The sequence below is a fragment of the Callospermophilus lateralis genome, chromosome 1 (genome assembly GCF_048772815.1).
Source record: "Callospermophilus lateralis isolate mCalLat2 chromosome 1, mCalLat2.hap1, whole genome shotgun sequence".
In the NCBI taxonomy this organism is placed as follows: domain Eukaryota; kingdom Metazoa; phylum Chordata; class Mammalia; order Rodentia; family Sciuridae; genus Callospermophilus; species Callospermophilus lateralis.
Window position 1 is genome coordinate 157,526,099 of NC_135305.1, and position 19,578 is coordinate 157,545,676.

The window sequence follows — 19,578 nt, forward strand, 5'->3', positions numbered from 1 at the left end:
GGGCACCCAAGTTGGCGACTGAAAATCGGGAGCCCCCTTCCAGCTGAGCCCTTGAGGGGTTCCCGCCCTCCAAGGCCCGAGGTGGCGGGGAGGAGCGGGGAAGGAGGGGGCGCTGCACCTGCAGCAGCAACTTTGGGGTGCGCTGCCTGGGGCTGTGCGGGCGGGCCGCCTCACCCAGTCCTTTCCCCTCCAACTTAAAGAAACTCCCCCTGGGTGGCCCAGCCGCTGTCCCCTCGGGCAAAGGTCTGGTGGGGAGGGCCCTGGAAAGCTGTCACCGGGTGGCGGTCTGGAAGCGCCGCGCGGGCGCGAACGCACACACTCCACACTTGCACCCGCCCCGGGAGACACAAAGAGCAGCTCCGCGACGCCGGCCGCGCAGCCCGCGGGCTGGAGGCCACCCACACCCCGCCCGAAGCGCCACAAAGGAGCGGGCGCAGCGCAGGGACGCCCGCCCGGCCCGCACGGCGCGCCCGCGGTTACCCTCGGAGGCGGCGGCGCGGCTCCCGGGCGTCCCCTTCGGCGGCGGAGGCTCGACGCGCGCCCGGCCCCAGCGGCGACGGGAGCCGAGCCCCCTCCACGGCGCTGCCAGGCCCCGGCCGAGGACGCTGGGGCCCTCGCGCGCCGCCTTCCTTCCTCGGGGAGCCCGGCGCAGCCTGCGCTCATCCCCGCGCTGAAACTGAACACCCGCGCGGCGCGGCCGCCGCCAGGGAGGCGGAGGGAGGCCGCGGCGGCGACGGGGAAGCGCACCCGGCCCGCGCCAGGGGACGCCGCCGCCGCCCACGGCCGCCCCCTGGCCCGGGCTGGGCCGCGGCACTAGGTTAGCTCTCCGGGCAGCCGCTTGGCCTGGGTTTTCCCGGAGTGTAGACGCCACCCTGCTGCTGGGGTGACGACTAGCAAAGCAACCTTATTTAAATGTACACCTCCAGGCACAGCTGAAGGAAGCAGTGCTAGGGGATCAAGGAGTGTCAGATCTAGAGCAGCAGCCAAGAAAGGAAGGATGAGGCTCTGACCCTTAAGAGAAGAGACCCTAGGAAGCTAAGAGCTGTGTGACCTAGAGCAGCTTACTTTCCTTCTCTGAGCCATTTCCTGATCCTTCTAACATGGAATGAGGTGACCTGAAGGAAGTGCATTCTATGAGACTCCCCTTACCTGACCCCTTAGCTTGTAACTCTACAGAATTATGCAAATTGTGACAAATACCCATTAACTTGAACGGTGATACTTAGATTATTTAATCCAAACTTCACAACAACTGTATGAGGTCATTCCCAGGGACCACATCTTTCAGAAGCTGAACATAACAGGTAGTTTCTCATCTTGGTCACCCAGACTGTTAGGTGGTAAGGCTTACCTGTCACCAGTGTTGGGGTCTGTCACGCCTTCTGCCTGGCAAATCCCAACTCTAACTAACAGTGTAGAAGATGCAGTCGAACCTCAACCACTGGCTTCCGGCTGAAGGAGGTGATCCAACTCAAATCACAAGTCCCACCCTACAGGTCACCAGGGTCACCGCCCTCCCACCCTGTCCCCACACCCTTCCCCTGAACCACAAGGAGGCAGGAGACAGTCTTCTGCAGGGGCAGGAACCAAGCTTCTCCATTCTTTGGCCAAACACCATTCACTAGGGCTCCCCAGCAATATTAATAGGTTCCCATTATATAATCGGTAATAATAACGCAGCTATTAACACACATGATCTCATTTCATTTTGGGGATGCACATACTGAAGCCATTTCAAAGTGGCCAATGACCTGGGCAGGGAGCTGCTTCCTGGTGATGTTAATGGCCAATTCCACTTTTAATACATGACAGTGTGCTCTGCCCATGAGGTTAGACTATCAAATCTCTGTAACTGGTTGGATTTTCTTAGCAGGTATATGTTTTGCCTATTTAAAAGAAAAATTAACAACTCTGAGAAATGGTCTCCATCTTAGATTTGGGCAACAATCACTGGGAGGTATCCTTCAGCAAGAATTTTGTCACACTTATGAAATGGATGTGGGGTTAAATAAGTCAACAGAGGAGACCACCCTAACAGCTGGACCATGCTGTCCACGTGAAAGATTTATCTTTTAGAGTCACAAAAGCCTCAGCTCCTTGCTGGCAGGGACCATATCTGGTTCCTCTGTGTAAGTGCAGCACCCAGCAACAACCCTATCGTTATTCTAATCAGCTGTGCAACCTCAGACAGCCTTCCCCTTTCAGAAACTTGGCATCCCCATCTGTAGAACTAGTCAAGAGCCTCTAAACTGGTGGCCTCAAGGGTCACACCAGGATGTATTAGCTTTGGTGAGCAATGCTTTTGCAAAAAAAGAATTTCTGAAGGCCTGCCTCTCTAGTTATCCACAAGCCCCACCAGTCTCTATTGTCTTAACACTCACCTGCTACGTTATCTGCACTGAACCATTATGAACTTCAGTTTCTTTATCTGCAAAATAAGGATACTACATCTGCCAACAGGATTGCTGAGATAGTCACAGAATGTTGGTGCACACCTATCTGGACAGAGAATGGTAGAGAGGTAGAAAAAGAATCAGGAATCCGGGCTGGGGATGTGGCTCAAGTAGTAGCGCGCTCGCCCGGCAGGCGTGCGGCCTGGATTCGATTCTCAGCACCTCGTTCAAAACAAAGATGTTGTGTCCGCCAATAACTGAAAAATAAATGTTAAAGTTCTCTCTCTCTTCCTCTCTCTCTCTGCCTCTCTCTCTTTAAAAAAAAAAAAAAAAAGAAAAAAGAAATCAGGAATCCAAAGACCTGGGGTGTGGCCCACAACTTCCTCCCTATTTGACACTGGCAGCCTCTTAAGCCAGTTTCCCTGCCTGATGGGACACAGGGGTGATGATTTATGAAGCCAGCAAATGCAGATGATGAGAGGCGGTCTTGGAGTTAAAAAGTGAATGTGGTTGGAGAAAAGCTCTATACCGACCTGAGGGAGGGCAGATTAACAACAGAGGATGCCAGGGTCCAACAGGCCACAAGGGCAAATATTCTGTCCCACGTGGGGACAGCACTCCACACTTCACATCCACTCCCACATCAAGGCAGGGAGGCAGGATAGGGATGACAGAACCCCCACTTTGCAGAAGGTAAAACTGAGTCTCCGAATAAAAGATGAAAGATTTGCAGGGTCCGGAGAATGGTCGAAGCAGAATGGCTCATGCCTGTAATCCCAGACCAGAGAATGGCAGAAGCAGCCCCTGCAAGTTGCTCAACCCAATGCCCATTTTCATCCTTTCAGCTTCTCACCCATATAGTTCCCCCCAGTTTTTCCTACCACCCCCATAAAATAAAGAAAAAAGGAGAGGTTTGCATTTAACTCTGAAACATATGCGCCAAACATATGCTTTATGTGAAGTCCCCTTTCGGCTGGGCTTCTGAGTTCCTTCACTGCTTCTTGGCCCACAGCATATCTTCATTTCACCAGCAAACCTCATTTCTGCAAACCCTGGTGTTAAGGGAGCAGCAGAGAAGGGAGGAGACTCCTTAATACCTTTCTGGAATGCATTACAATGCCCAGTCCTTCTTAGTGAAAAAGGTACACCTATGTCATAAGGGATTGTGAAGGCTTTGAAATGTGTCCACACATTCTTCGAGGCTCCTCTCTTCAAGAGGTAGAACCAAATTCCTACCCCCTTGAGTATAGGCCAGACTAATTAACAGATGACAGCACAAGCAAACAGGATGTGACTTTCAAAATTAGGTCATGAAAAGCACTGTATCCCCCTCCTTGGTCTTTCTTGAACCACTCATTCTGGGGAAATAGCTGTCAGTCACAAGGATGTTCAAGTGAACCTGTGCAGAGATCCATGTAGCAAGAAACTGAGGTCTCCTGCCAACAGCCATGTAAATGCCCATTTTGGAAGTGAATCCTTCAATCTCCCCATTAAGCCTTTAAATAAATGCAACCCAGGTGTAAGACTTTTTGTTTTTGTTTTTGCAGTACTGGGCAATTGAATCTAGTGGAGTTCTATCACTGAGCCATGCCCAGCTCTTTGAATTTTGAGACAGAGTCTTGCTAAATTGCTAAGGCTGGCCTCAAAATTGTGATCCTCCTGCCTCAGCCTCCAGAATAGCTGGGATTACACAGGGTGCTCCCTATGCCCATCAGACCTAAGTCTTGACACAGATCATAAGAGACCCTGGGCCAAATTTATCCTACTAAGTTATTTTCAGATTTCTGATCTACAATTGTTGTAAGCTGCTAAATTTTTTTTTTAGCTGTGAAGTTTTAGGGTCATGATTATGTATCAATAAAGAGCTAAAGCAGCTGAGCATCATGGCTCATACCTGTAATCTCAGACACTAGGAGGCAGAAGGATTACAGGCTCCAGGCCAGCCTGGGCAACTTAATGAGACCCTGTCTCAAAATAAAAGATAAAAAGGGCTGGGGATGTGGCTCAGTGATTAAGTGTCCATGAGTTCAATCCCCAATACCACCAAAACAAACAAACAACAAACAAAAATAGTACCAAATAATAATTATTTGGATAGTACCAAATAATAATTATCAATTGCTTAGACATAAAAGGAATTTCAAGACAAACAATCCTACACAATTCAAAGCATTTCTATAGGGTACAGATGGAGATAGAGGAAATGCCAAGATGCATATCAATTGGATCACCCTTCATCCTGCTTTATATTTTTGTTCTTGTTTGTTTGTTTGTTTGTTTGTTGCACTGTGTAATGAATCCAGGGGTACTTTACCACTGAGCCACATCCCTAGCCCTTTTAATTTTTTTTTATTTTGAGACAGAGTCTCACTAAGTTGCTTAGGGCCTCACTAATTGCCCAAGCTGAACTTGAACTTGTGATCCTCTTGCCTCAGACTTCTAAATAGCTGGTACAGGTGTGCGCTTGCCTGCCCTGCCTGCTTTATGTCTCTTTGAGACACTTAGCAACAAATTATTCCCCAGCTCCGAACACCCTGAACACCCTCCGTGAGAATGGGGACTTGACCCTATTCCTTGTGATCTATCAACCACTTAGAGAAGTGTCTGGCACCATATCATACATTAGCATACTCTTTACAAACCCTTTGTCTCCCAAGGTTGCAAGTACTCCCAAAACCTGCTGAAATTCTTAAAGCACCCCCAGACCACAAGTGAACAGCATAAATCCTGGAGCCAGGGCGCAAGCAGCAGTGCCTCACACTCCCCCTCCGCGCCTGCAAACCTTTGATTCAGGAGGACCAGCAGCTGTCTCTGCTCCGCGGGCGCCTCCAGCAAGGAAGCTCTGCGATTTCCAGAAACAATGTCATTTTAATTAAATTCCACAGAACCATTCCACAGTCCCAGAGGACTTTATCGTGGTAGGATTTTTACCTTGCTTATGAACATCTGAAATCAGCATTCTTTTCAGCCAAACAAATGGATTATTTCCAAGGTGACAATTTCCTTCCTAACAAGGTTCAAATCCTATAACAAGTTTCTGTGGCTGCTGACAGAGTTTGGAAATCTATTTGCTGCACCATGCCTCAAAGACGTGTGGTCCTAGCAAACTGTGAGCCCGGATTTTTTTTTTTTTTTTTGGTCCTTAGAGAAGGGTTTTTTGGTCCTTAGAGAGGATTCAAAATGTGCTTATAGAGCTTGCTATTTAAAGGAATCTCAGGAAGGTAAGGCAGACCTTAACTGATATCTACATCCCCCAGTGCTACCTATTTTACTTCCTAAATACATGTCCAAGTGCCCCCTCCTTTCTTCTCTCCCTTGCCGGATCCTTGTCTATCTAGGCCAGACAGTGGCCTCCTCCCATCTGCTTGGCCCTGCCCACTTCAATCTACATAGAGGAAGATTTGCAGAATAAAACCCTGAACACATCCTGCCCACTTAGAACCTCAGAGGTTTCTGAGTCTTTGGGGGGAAAATTGGGGCATCAGGCTCTATTCAGTCTGGCTCTTTACAAACCCTTTGTCTCCCGAGGTTGCAAATACTCCCAAAACCCTGCTCCCATATCCACAGCTGTCCCCTTGTCCCTCCCAAACCATCCCAGGTCCTCTGTACCCACCCAGAAAACCCCTCAGTCCTCATCATCTAAGGAGCCCCCTAAACCCTTTAGAACCCAGTGCAGAATTCCTTGCCTGACCTCCCTGACCAGGTAGTCCCCTGGTGCCAGTGCCAAAATACCATGTGTCCCTTTGCCTGATGGCTTCATCCCAAATGCAAGCATCCAAGTGTTGTCTCTCGTTACAGGATTAACATCTGTCTCCCCATAAACTACACTTCATGTGGGCAGAGGCCTCATCCGTCTCCCACCCACACACAGTGTCCCCAGTGCCCAGCACAAGTCAGAGGCTCAGTACGTGATTGCTGAATGAATCAATCAAATGATTGATTCCCTTCCTCTCTTTCCTTCCTCCATCCCTCCCCCTCCTCCCACTGCCTCCATCCCCTAACGCCCAGGTTAGCCTCTCTGCCCAGATTCCTCCTTCCCTGTCCTCCTCTCAAGAATCTGCTTCCCGGGACTCAGGATCAGAGCCGCAGGGTAGTAGCCTGGTGCTGCAGGGCACTTTTTCCACAGGGTGGGGCCCTTAGTCTTTTTTCCCTCTATTTCCCCTCCCAGGGGCTCTGGCTGCAGTCAGAAAAAAACAGAATTGGAAACAAACTCTGCTACTCTTCCTCCCCGCCTCGAGCCAGGTCTCTCTCATGGATGCAACTCTGTCCAAGTGATGTATGGAGCTTTAGCCTGAAGTGGGAGGAGAAATGTCTAGGAAGCAATTAGAGAAGGGGGTGGAGGGGAGTTGCTGAAAGCAAAACCTTTAGAAGCCCAGGACCAATTGGCCTCCCCTAGGAAGCCTGGCACGCACTCTGCATTCAAGACACAGCACTGAATGGAAGGCAGAGGGATGGAAAGTTCACAGCCTGTAAGCTCTGAGGGTATTGCTGGCAGCAGGGAGAGAAGCTCTTCTAGGAAGCCCAGAACTCCAGCTCTGGCTGTGACAGCCAGCAAATCCTTCCCCTTTAAGGGATGGAAACAGAGGGCCTGAGCTGGTGGAAATCCCAAAGGTGACTTCTTCTGCCCAGAGATCCATTTATCAAATCCCTGTACATGGAAAGGCCCAGAGGTGCCGCTGCTGGGGTTGAACATCAATCACAGGCTGTGCCGCTGGTCATGCTGTGTCTAGCAAGGTCTTTGCTATTGACCAGGGTCACCTTCCCTGCCCTGCACCAACCCCCTGCTAGGAGGGCACCCTGTAAGACACTTCTGGTGAATAAGATGACTCCAAGTTCTGCTCAGGAAAGGTTCTTCTGGGTCAGAGATCCCAGGTCTCAGCGCCAAGGAAAAGAGAAACACTAGACCCCCCTCCCCTGCTCTGGCCTCAAACAGTGTCCACTGTGGACAGGTTCCCCTTAAAACGCCCAATCCCAGGACACGCTATCACATGGAGGGAGTAGATCAAGCTTTGCACAAATGCGCGTGCGCGCACACACACACACACACACACACACACACACATACACACACAGGTGTATGTACATGGAATCTTGGTCCATGACTCCTCCTTCTCAGATCATGTCCTCCCCATGGGAGCTGTGGGGAGGGCCGAGGGCCAGCTAGTTGGAAAGCCTGCCCAGTGCAGGAATCAGAGCCCTGCGTTTCAGAGAAGCAAGATGCTAACCTGCCCAAACCAAGGCCCACACCCTTCTTGTCCCAACTGTGGCCCAGCCCAGCCCTTCAGCTCTGAAAGAGGTCATTGCAAAGTGACACTCAAATTCATGTGGACAGCCAGGCATCCCCCTGCTGGCCTCCCCAAGCTGGAGGCCACCCCTTCTTTTCCCCACCAACCAGGCCGTCTTACTTCTTTACTTTCGGGTACTTCATCTCTGCGATGGCGTTGGTGGCTTCCGTCTGCTTCTCCTTCAGGTGCTGGGGCCACATATTGTCCACCCAGTCCACCAGGTCCACCTGAAACCCAGGCCACTCAGTGTTCCTGGCCCCACTACCAGGTCAGAAGCAAATGCCCCCTCTGCTCCAGGGACGGCTCTGGTTGCCTTGAGCTGCTGCCCCCATCCACTCCATCCCGTCCTCCTGCCTCAGTCTGCACAGAAGGCAAAACCCTGCTCCCAACATCTCCTCCCTGGCACCCAGGGGACCAGCCTTGACCACACCCATGCCAGCCATTCCCAACTCAGGAGCAGGGCAGGAAGGAAGGGGACCATGGCATGTGCCGGAACAGCCAAAGCCAGACTTACTACAGTGGGGCGCTTGACCAGGTGCTCCAGCTTGGTGTGGCTGAACTCCAGGCTGATGACGTTGTATAGTTTGTCCCGCTGTGCCTCAGGTGTCTCATAGTAGCGCACGAATTGGGACATGCTCATCTCCGTGCCTTTCTGGGTGTTCACGTCCATCACATCTACCAGCCGCCGGCTCCCTGGGGACACAATCCACATGCTGGTCACTCCTGTCTGCACAGGACCTACTTGGAAGCCCCCCACAAAACAACACCTGCTCCTCCTCCAGGGGTCCCATTCTCCTAACCTCTGCTCCATGTCTGCTTAATGCCCTTTTCCTGACCCATCCTCTCTCCACCCTGTCTGCCTCCCTCCACCAGAGTGGCAGCCCATGACTGCTTCCTAAGGTGTCCTCAATGGCTTCTTAAAGGGCCTGCAGACCAACCCTCCCACTGAGCACCACCTGCTGCCAGTCAGTGCTGCTGACTGACGAACTCTTGAGGCACTCTCCACCCTTTCTGAGACTCATTTTGTTCCTTTGTGACATGGGAACAAACTGTCTCTAGAACTTCAGCCACACAGGGAAGAACGAGAGAGGGGAGAGAAGTACTGGGAAAGGGAAGAAAACACACACAACACAGACTGCCAAGTTCAAGGTGACTTACTAAGGAGGTTGGCACCTTCTGCGTGTCACAGGCACAAGGAGCATTATGGCTCTTATCTTATCTTATCTGGAAAGACCCCCAACTCCCCAGCAGCTCAGTGGCAAATGCATGGTCCATGGAGACTCAGAAATATTGAACAAAACAAAACAAGGGCTGGAGTTGTGGCTCAGTGGCAGAGCGTTGCTTCGCATGCGTGAGGCCCGGGGTTCGATCCTCAGCACCACATGAAAATAAATAAAAATGAAGATATTGTGTTCATCTACAACTAAAAGAAATAAAAGTGGGCTGGGTACAACAGCACATGCCTGTACTGTAATCTCAGCAACCTGGGAGGATAAGGCAGAAGAATCATAAGTTCAAGGTCACCCAAGCAACTCAGCAAGACTCTCAAAATAAAAAATAGAAAAAGTGGTCCTGGGTTCAATCCTCAGTACGGAGAGTGGGGGAGGGGGAATGAAACAAGTGACCCCTTATTCACGGCTGCTGCAAAACTTTATGGGTACCCTCACTAGGGGTCAGCAAATGACAGTCCCAGGGCCAATCCGGCCCATTGCCTAGGACAGCTGACAAGCTAAGAATGTTTTTTACATTTTTAAATGCAATGGTGAAAATCAAAAAAGTATTATTTCTTGATGTGAAAACTATATGAAATTCAAATTCTCAGGGGCACATATAAAATTTGCTTGGTACCCAGCCATGCTCCTTGGCTTCCATATTGTCTAGGGCCACTAGCATGTTCCAAGGGTGGAGCTGAATAGTTGAGACAAAAAGCACATGGCCTGCAAAGCCTGAAATGTTTACTCTTTGGCTCTTTACAGAGAAAAGTGTGCCGGTCCTTGAAATAAGGTGAAACTTTGAATTAACATGGATGCTGATATGGGTTAACAGTCTCATCTCTCCTCAAAAAAAAAAAAAAAAAGCCAGTCTCATCCTGTTCACTGCTACATGTCCAACTCTGGACTCAGAACTTGCCCTAGAACAGGCCTTTGGTCAATATTTGTTGAATAAATAAACACAGTGCCATTCACACAGTAGGAACTAAATCATAAAATTAACCTCTTACATGTGTAGCAGAACATAGGTGTTCTAAGTTTGAGTTCAAGGTCTAATTTTCACAACCAAATTTCACAATTTGTTCTTGTCTTGCAAAGGGGGAAACCAAGGCCCACAGAGTAACTGGTTCCGTTCCATGGAAGACAACCATGCACACTCACTGAGCATGATCCCGCCCTCTACAGAGCTCTCATGGCCCCAGCTCTATGAGGTGGAACTTCAGTGACTCTCATTTGATGGATGAGAAATTGAAGCCCAGACAACTATCTAGATTTAGAATGTCCAGTTCGCGAGTGACAGCTGACATGTGAAGCCAATCCTATCAAATACCAGAGCCCGGGCTCTTATCCTACATCCTGGAATAAACACTATGCACTCTGATTACATGCTAAAACACAACAAAACAGAAGGAACCCCAGACTTCAGTGGTCAGGCTTCCCAGCCTAGACATCCTGGGAAGATGATCCAAAAGACAGCTCTGCATCTGGAGGGTGTGGATCCACCAGGGGGCATCCCTGGTCTTTGCTGGAAATCCTGGCTACTATCTTGGCAGTGCTGGTCCTTCCTTAACCAGAGTAACTGAAACAGGTGGGCTCCATTCAGGTTTTCTGGGAGGCCCACCTGACAGAGAATCTGCTGCTTGAGCCCTCAAGGCCTCCCCCTTCTCTGGATATTCTACCATTTCTGCCCACCTCTCAGCCCTAACCTTGCTCAAGGTCAAATTCAAGAAGGTTGCAGGGGAGGTCAGAGATAAGATTAAGATAAAATCACAGCCCCTGCGGCTGGGGATATGGCTCAAGCAGTATCGCACTTGCCTGGCATGCACGGGGCGCTGGGTTTGATCCTCAGCACCACATAAAAATAAAATAAAGATGTTGTGTCCACCGAGAACTAAAAAATAAATATTGAAAAATTCTCTCTCTCTCTCTCTCTCTCTCTCTCTCTCAAAATAAAATAAAATAAAATCACAGCCCCAACTGGGTGTGGTGGTGCACACCTATAATTCCAGCAACTGGGGAGGCTGAAGGATCACAAGTTCAAGGCCAGCCTCAGCTACTTAGTAAGGCCCTTAACGAGTTAGTGAGACCCTGTCTCACAATAAAAGTAAAAGTACTAAGAATGTGGCTCAGTGGTTAAGCAACTTGGGGTTCAATCCCAGTACCAAAAAATAAAATAAAATGAAATAAAATCATAACCCCAGAGTCAGTATGGAAGGCCAGAATTCAGCTGCCCAGCCAGCACCACACTAAGATGCATGAATCCAAATTCCAGCTGGACTTCCAACTGTGCCTTGGACCACTTAGCATCTCTTAGTGTAAGTTTCCCTGCCTATAATATAGGTACAAAAATAGTAGCCAACCCAGGGGTTGTCCTGAGATGAAATGATTTAATACACATTAAATACAAGCAGTGCCTGCAGGGAAGGTAGTATTACCTAATCAGTCAATTTCATTTATAATTAGTTATCCCCAGTATCTGAGAGAGTATCTGAGAGAGTATCTGAGAGAGTATCTGAGAGTTTCAGGAACCCCCCCAAAGACACCAAAATCCAAGAATGCTAAAGTCCCTATATAAAATGACACAGTATTTACATTTAAGGTATGCCCATCCTCCCATATACATTAAATCATATTCTTTTTTTTTTTTTCAGAGTAGAAATTAGAAGTTATTAAAGGACAGCAGAAAAGACTTCTCCCGGAGGAAGAAGGGGACCCAAGAGGTGGAATCCCTTAAATCATATTCTTTATACTTAAATTTTTATAGTTGTAGATGGACAGAATGCCTTTATTTATTTATTTATCTACTTATTTTTATGTGGCGCTAAGGATCGAACCTCATACAGGCTAGGCAAGTGCTCTGCCACCGAGTTACAGCCCCAGCCCTAAATCATATTCTTATAATACCTAATACAATGTAAATGCTGTGCACATCGTCCGTACACAACACTATTTAGGGAATAATGACTGTAGCCCCTGTCCAGCTTGGGCTATCAAACCGGGGTCATTCAGGTCACCGGGGTGACATGAAATCACCACACAGACACACAAAATACCTTTTTCCTGGCCCGCCTCCAGTCTCAAGCTCCCACAAGTTGGGCAAAGAAAATCAGGGGAGGCTGGAGAAAGGGGGGGGGCACGTCCTGAAGCTTGGCTTTTATTGGGGAGAGTTACTCGATGGAACATTCTGTCCAAAAAAAGTGGCAGGAGTAGAATTACAACATACAGGTGGGAGTAACTCAACCCATCAGGGGATGCCCACCCACAGGGATGCACCTTTCTATGCCAGCAGAGGTTAAGTCGACAGGCATTACAGTGGGTGCAATGCCAGACCAGTACCTCCTGGCTTAGGACTTCGAGCTGTGTGTATAACTCCTTCCTGTTCAAGATGGTCCCCGACAAATGACCAAAGAAATTCTGTACATGTTCAATATGGACCCCATTTTTTTTCTAGCATATTTAATCCATGTTGGGTTCAATATGCAGATGAAGAACCCACAGGTAACAAGGGTCAACTAACTACACAGGTGGAGAAATTGGGGTGATATGAAGCTTATGCAGCTGCCTAACATCAAAACCAGTGAAATCTGTGCCCTCCAGTCTCACTGGACTGATCACTTAGGATCCTAAAACAACCATGATAGCTAATAAACGGCAGTTTTTTGTTGTTGTTTTTGGTATTGGGGGTTTAACCCAGGGGCACATTACCACTGACAAAATCCCCAGCCCTTTTTGTTTTTTTGAGACAGGGTCTCATCCCAATAACTTGGGAGGCTGAGGATTACAAGTTTGAGGCCAGTCTGAGCAACTTAGAGACACCCTATCTCAACAAAATAAAAAATATAAAAAAAGGCTGGGAATGGTAGTGTGTCCCTGGGTTCAATTCTGATACAAAAAAAAAAAAAAAAGATGTATTACTAAACTGTAGGAATACTTATGAATATATGGTAATATGGTATGATGATTATTTAAAATATGGTACTGGGCTGAGGGTGTGGCTCAATCGGTAGAGCGCTTGCCTGGCATGCATGCAGCCCAGGTTCGATCCTCAGCACCACATACAAACAAAGATGTTGTGTCCGCCAATAACTACAAAAAAATGAATATTAAAAAAAAATTCTCTCTCTCTCTTAAAAAAAAATTTAAAAAATAAAATATGGTACTATTATTTAAAAATAAAAAATGTCTCAAAGCCAGTCTCAGCCACTGAGAGAGGCCCTAAGCAACTTAGTGAGATCTTGTCTCAAAATAAAAAATAAAAAGGGCTAGGGATGTAGATCAGTGATAGAGGATTTATTTAGCGGGCACAAAGCCCTAGTACTACACAAAGAAAAGAAATGAAGTATGGACACAGGCTACAACATAGGCAAGCCTCAAAAACATTATGCACAGTCAAAGAAGCCAAACACAAAAAGCCACATGCTGCATGACACCATTTATGTAAAATGTCCCGAACAGGGAAATCCATAGAGATAAAAAGTGGATGGGGGTGGTGGCGCACGCCTGTCATCCCAGAAGCCCAAAGCTCTGTAGGCTGAGGCAGGAAGAACACGAGTTCAAAGCCAGCCTCAGCAACTTAGCAAGGTCCTAGGCAACTCAGTGAGACCCAGTCTTTAAACAAAATATAAAAAAGAGCTGGGGATGTGGCTCAGTAGTTAAGCACCTCTGGGTTCAATTCCCAGTACCAAAAAAAAAAAAATAAAGACAAAAAGAACAGGGATGGGAGTGGAGGAAGGTGGTTGCTTAATGGGTCTGAGGTCTCCTTTTGGGGTGATGGTGGCGGCTGCACAATACTGTAATGTACTGGATGCCACTGAATTGTTCAGTTTAAAATGGTTAATTTTAAATGGTTAATTATCTCATATGAGTTCCATAAGTTATTTTTAAATAGAGAAATTTCAAACATTAATTTTAAATCCCATAAAAACCCTCCACTCAACAGTTAAGGAGTCAAAACTTCAGCTACAACAAGAGCAAGAACTTCATGTCTCCTAGTCTCTTTTTCCTTAATAGTTTCTGGGATGTGGATCTCTCCCCTCCGCAAGGCTCAAGAACTTGGGTAGCCACTGACTGTCCCAAATCACCTCTCCAAGGAATCTTCACCCCCAACCCCAGGCATGTGCTTGGGTTCCATTCTTCACAACTTGAACCTACAGCTTGGGAACACATTCCGGTGACAAAAGCTAGGCCAGAAAATGAGAAACATAATCAAGGAATGGAAGAATCTAGCAGTGGCCCCCAAATATATGTCCACCCAGAGCCTGAAATAGCACCCTATTTGGAAAAAGGGTCCATGCAGATATAAGTGAGGAAAGGATCTCAGATGAGATCATGTCAGATTCAGGGGAGGCCCTAAACCCAATGACTAGTATCCATTATAGGAAGGCCATGTGAAGACAGAGACTGGATTGGAATCATGTCTCTGTGCCAAGAAATCCTGGAGTCACCAAAAACTAGAAGGGGAAAAGAGGGTTGCTGAAAGCCACCAGAGGGAACCAAAACTGCCAGCATCTCGCTCTAGACTTGTAGGCTCCAAAAACTACGCAAAAATAAAATTCTGTTGTTTGAAGTCCCCTGCCAAACCAGTATGTGGCCCTGTTATGGCAGTCCAAGGAATGGAACCACCATTTGAAGCAGCTATCCCTCTCCTCGGACTACACCCAAAAGACTTAAAAACAGCATACTATAGGGACACAGCCATATCAATGTTTATAGCAGCACAATTCACAATAGCCAAACTGTGGAACCAACTTAGATGCCCTTCAGTGGATGAATGGATAAAAAAAAAAAAAAAAAAATGTGATATATATACACAATGGAATTTTACTCAGCATTAAAAGAGAATAAATTCATGGCATCTGGGCTGGGGATGTGGCTCAAGTGGTTGCGTGCTCACCTAGCATGCGTGGGGCACTGGGTTCAATTCTCACCACCATATAAAAATAAAATAAAGATATTGTGTTCACCTAAAACTAAAAAATAAATATATATTTTTTTAAAAATCATGGCATTTGCATGGAAGGCATTGTAGAAGATAATGCTAAGTACAGTTAGCCAATACCAAAAAAACAAATGCTGAATGTTTTCTTTGATATAAGGAGGCTGACTCATAGTGGGGTAGGGAGGGGGAACATGGGAGGAATAGATGAATTCTAGATAGGGAAGAGGAGAGGGAGGGAAAGGGAGGAGGCAGGGGATTAGCAAGGATGGTGGAATGTGATAGACGTCATTATCCAAAGTACATGTATGATACTCTGGTTTCTCTTCATATCATATAAATCTTTCGCCTTTTACAAAGCACATGTATGAAGACAAGAATTGGGTGTCAACCTACTTTATATACAAACAGAGATATGAAAAATTGTGGTATATATGTGTAATAAGAATTATAATGCAAAAAAAAGTACATGAATAAAGACATGAATTAGTGTGAATATACTTTATATACAAAGATATGAAAAATTGTGCTCTATATGTGTAATAGGAATTGTAATGCATTCTGCTGTTGTGTATTTTAAAAATAAAGTAAAATCAATTTTAAAAAGTTTCTAATAAAAAAAAAGAAAAGAAAAAGGGAAACAGTTTGGGGTTAGGGCTATGGCTCAGTAGTACAGCATTTGCCTGGCACACATGAGCCCTGAGTTCCATCCCTAGCACCATGAAAAATAAATAAATAAATTTACAAAATTGTACATCACCACCCTCAAAATGTTATTTATTTTTTATGTGTCAAGGTTTCAAAATAAATAAATAAATGCTTTAGTAATAACAAAAACAAAACAAAAGCCAAAACTAAAATTAGAAAGAAAAACAATTTCACAATGCTAGTTCTGAAACTGACTGAGATGACCCATATAAAATGCCAAATGTTTCAATCCCTGGCAACAACAACAACAAAAAAAATTAATTAATTTAATATACTTGATAAATTGAGTGTTGAACACACAGAAGGGGGAATCGGCTCCCCCTTCCCAGGCCAACCGGGTTTCCTCTAGTCTGCTAATGTGTCTTTGGTGACTCATGTACCTCCAAAGGTCTTGGGAATAGAATGCCCATGCCCCAAAGTGACACATTCAAGTCCAAACCTTTGACACCTGTGAGTGTGACCTTGTTTGAAAACAGGATCATTATGGAAGTCAGAAAACCAAAATGAAGTCACACTGGATTGGAGTAGGCCCAAAACCAGTGACTGGTGGCCCTGTGAGAGACAAGGGAACTTTGTACACAGACACACGGAAGGAAGACAGCCATGTGAGCCATGTGAGGAGGAGGCTGAGACTAGTGAGATGCAGCCACCAGCCAAGGGACCTGGGAGTAGCCAACAGTCACCAGCAGCTGGAGGAGGCAGGTCCTCCTCAGGACACCTGGATTTCAGACTATGAGAAGATAAACTTCTACGTTTTTTTTTTTTTTCATAGTTGTAGATGGACAGCATACCTTTATTTTATTTGTTTATTTTTATGTGGTGCTGAGGATTGAACCCAGTGCCTCACACGTGCAAGACAAGTGTTCTGCCACTGAGCTACAGCACCAACACTTCTGTGGTCTTTTGTTATTGTTTTTGTTGTTGTTTGTTTTTGGTACTGGGGATTGAATCCAGGGACACTTTACCAGTGAGTGACATCCCCAGCCCTTTTTTTTTTTTTTTTACTTCCAGACAGGGTCTCACTGAGTTGCTTAGGGCCTTGCTAAATTGCTGGGGCTGGCTTTGAACTTACAATCCTCTTACCTCAGCCTCCTAAACTGCTGGGATTACAGGTGTGTACCATGGGGCCCAGCAAACTTATGTGGTCTTAAGCCACCCAGTATGTACTGCTTGGCAGCATAGGAAACCAATAAAAGGTCTAATGAAGGGATTACTGGAAAAGTCTACAAGCCTCCATAAATGTCAAGTATTCAGGCTCCTCCAGGAGCCTAGCACAAACTGGAATGGGGCAGATACGCCATATTTGAAAACTTTGTGAATAGTAGATTAACAAAGAGAAAAATGAGATCACATAGATGACATGATAACATTTTGCCCTCAACATGTGTTTTCTGTTGTTTTGTGGAGCTGGGGGTTGAACTCAGGGCCTCGCACATGCTAGGTAAAACTCTACAATTGAGCCACATCCCCAGTATGCGTGTTCCCTCGCTCTCTGTCTTTTCGAAACTGAATCCAGAGGCATAGCACCACTGAGCTATAGCCACAGCCCTTTTTATTTTTTATTTTGAACACATTTCTCACTAAGTTGTCCAACCTGGCATTGAACTTGTGATGCTCCTGCCTCAGCCTCCCTCCTGAGCTGCTGGTATTACAGGCATGCACACCTTCACCCAGTTATTCAATACAAGTTTTTTGTCTCTTGTTTCTTGTCTCTCTCTCCTACCATTCTGTAAGCACTGTGGAGTTGGATCTGTCTAGCTCATTCCTCTATTTCAGATTTCCAGATTGGAGCTCAGTAAATCCCTGATTAATGAACCAATGCATTTTTTTTATTGACTCTTATGTCCTGCCTAGTGTATCCCACATGACTTCACATGTAAATTACAGATGACCTGAAGAAATGGCCTGAGGACCTGTGGGTGGGTGTGCATAGCCCTACCTGGGCAAGGAAGACAACCCCATCACTACTGCTGAGAAAATACCCAGTGGTCCTGAACACCCAGGAGCCCCAGCCCTGAAACCACTAGACTAAACATAGAAAGACAGACACCATTTTACTCTTGGGGGCACTAAGCAGGCCCCCAGACTCCCCATTGCAATCCCTGATCTCCTGTGCCCTCTCCCTGCCCTCTGCTCCTCTGTAGCTTTCCACGGTCACAGAGGCCACTGGGAACCAAAGCTGGAAGACTCCTCCCCAGCCAGCCAAGGTCCCCAGCTGACCTTACCTCTCAGCCTGCCCTACTCACTGATGACAGAGGAATCAGGACTTGGAGTGGCTGAACTCAGTCACATTCCTCTTCAGACCAGGGAAGGGTGGTGGGGAGCAGCAGCTGGGACAGAATGACAGCACTGGGAGCAGAAGGCTGGGACACTTTGTTCTAAGAATAGCTTCCTAGGGGCTGGGGATGTGGCTCAAGCGGTAGCACACTCGCCTGGCATGCGTGTGGCCCGGGTTCAATCCTCAGCACCACATACAAACAAAGATGTTGTGTGTGCCGAAAACTAAAAAATAAATATTAAAAAAAAAAAAAAAAAGAATAGCTTCCTAGTGTGCTGGGCAGTCCATTCAGCTCCCCAGGAAGTCACAGTCCTGGGGAGGGGTCAGGGTGGGACTTAAGGGAGGGAGAAAGAAGTGGTTTCTGTGGTGCTCTGGACTCCATGGACCACCCAGACCCCCAGGGAAAAGAATGCACCAGTAAACAGCTAGAGCAGCGGGCAGGTTCTAGCCCTGGCAGGCAGCAGGAAACGCAGGCAAGGCGGCAGCTGCCTGCAGAGGCAGGTGATTTGGGTAGAAGCAACCATGGACTTCGGAGTCTCATCTGGGGTAAGGGCCAACTCTAGACCAAAAGGCAGATATGGGGGAGTTTCTCTCCACAGACAGATCCCAGCCAACGAATGACAAAGGAGTGACAAAATTAGACCATCACCACTGTGATGATGCTGAGGAACTGGCGCTGAGCATCAAAGACTGCTATCATCAGAGGGAGAACGAGACCCGACATTTCCTGCCTCCTGAAGGAGAGCAGAACACCAACCATGAAGCAGTCCTGCCAGACATGAGTGAATGAGAGAAAGACACACTTGAACTGGGCTTTTCTTTTCCTCCTTTTTTTTTTTTCTTGTGGCGGTACAAGGCATTGAGCATGCAAGGTAATGTTCTACCTGAGCTACCCCTCAAGAGGGACACCTTGAATCTGCAACCATCACATGCAACTATCAATTCACAGGAACATCAGAAAATAGAGCATGTTAAACAACTCTCCAGGATGCCATCAGGAGAACCCAGGAGGTACCAGAGATTTCAGAGACTTCTCAACCAATCAGAGTAGTGAGCTTACTAATATTCTGATTCATATGACTGTCAAAAAGAAGGAGAAGGAGAAGGAGGAGGAGGAGGAGGAGGAGAAAGAATAAACTGGCATATATTAGGGTCTGTAATATACTTAGCTACCTATCCTGTCTGGGTCTATGAAAAGAACTGGGAAGCTCTGAAAACAGATGAGTGTCCCAGGTAGACCCAAAGGGAAAGAGGAGCTCTTTCTCCCTTGCACATGAACTTACTGGCACCCAGGGTAGAGGCATGGGTGCCTGACTTCTTCCCATAATCAAGGCCCACAGGAGGCCATGGAATGCACCAAGGGTTCCTCCAGGAAGAGTACCCGGGCCAGTGCCAAGAGCCCTGGTCTGAGTTCTAGTCCCAACAACCCACAGACCCTTTCCTAGGCCTCAGTTGCCCGCTGGGTAAAGGCAGGAAGAAGGGACCTTTATACACACCACACACACACACCCCCACCCCGCCCTTTGCAAGAGAACTGTTTCTTCCAACAGAAGCTTTGACAGAAAAATTCATAAATAAAAACAAGCAGCTCAGGCTGGAACAGGAGGTAGGGACTTCAGAATTGGACCAGATTCCCGGGACTTCCCTTTGAAAATCACTGGATTAGGTCATTTTTAGGTCCCTTCTCTAGGCTGACAAACTGACTTTTAGTCTAGTTCCTGAATACTCGTTTCATTTCTCATCAGGGTTGACTAGAGGGAATTTGGGG

General features: G+C 47.1%; 1 protein-coding gene across 4 annotated transcripts in view; it reads right to left on the reverse strand.

The window, feature by feature from the left end:
* Nucleotides 1-19,578, reverse strand: part of Kdm2b (lysine demethylase 2B) — a 120,705-nt gene that overhangs the window by 82,425 nt on the left and 18,702 nt on the right. For 2 of the 4 annotated variants that reach the window (XM_076848617.2, XM_076848692.2), the window contains exons 5-6: nt 8,193-8,371; nt 7,799-7,905 (exon numbers count right to left, since the gene is read on the reverse strand). In XM_076848617.2, the coding sequence (XP_076704732.1) occupies nt 7,799-7,905; nt 8,193-8,371 (286 nt within the window). Of the gene's footprint in view, nt 1-480; nt 657-7,798; nt 7,906-8,192; nt 8,372-8,836; nt 8,918-19,578 lie in introns of those variants that run through there. The other 2 variants (XM_076848757.2, XM_076848835.2) reach the window with 2 other exon arrangements.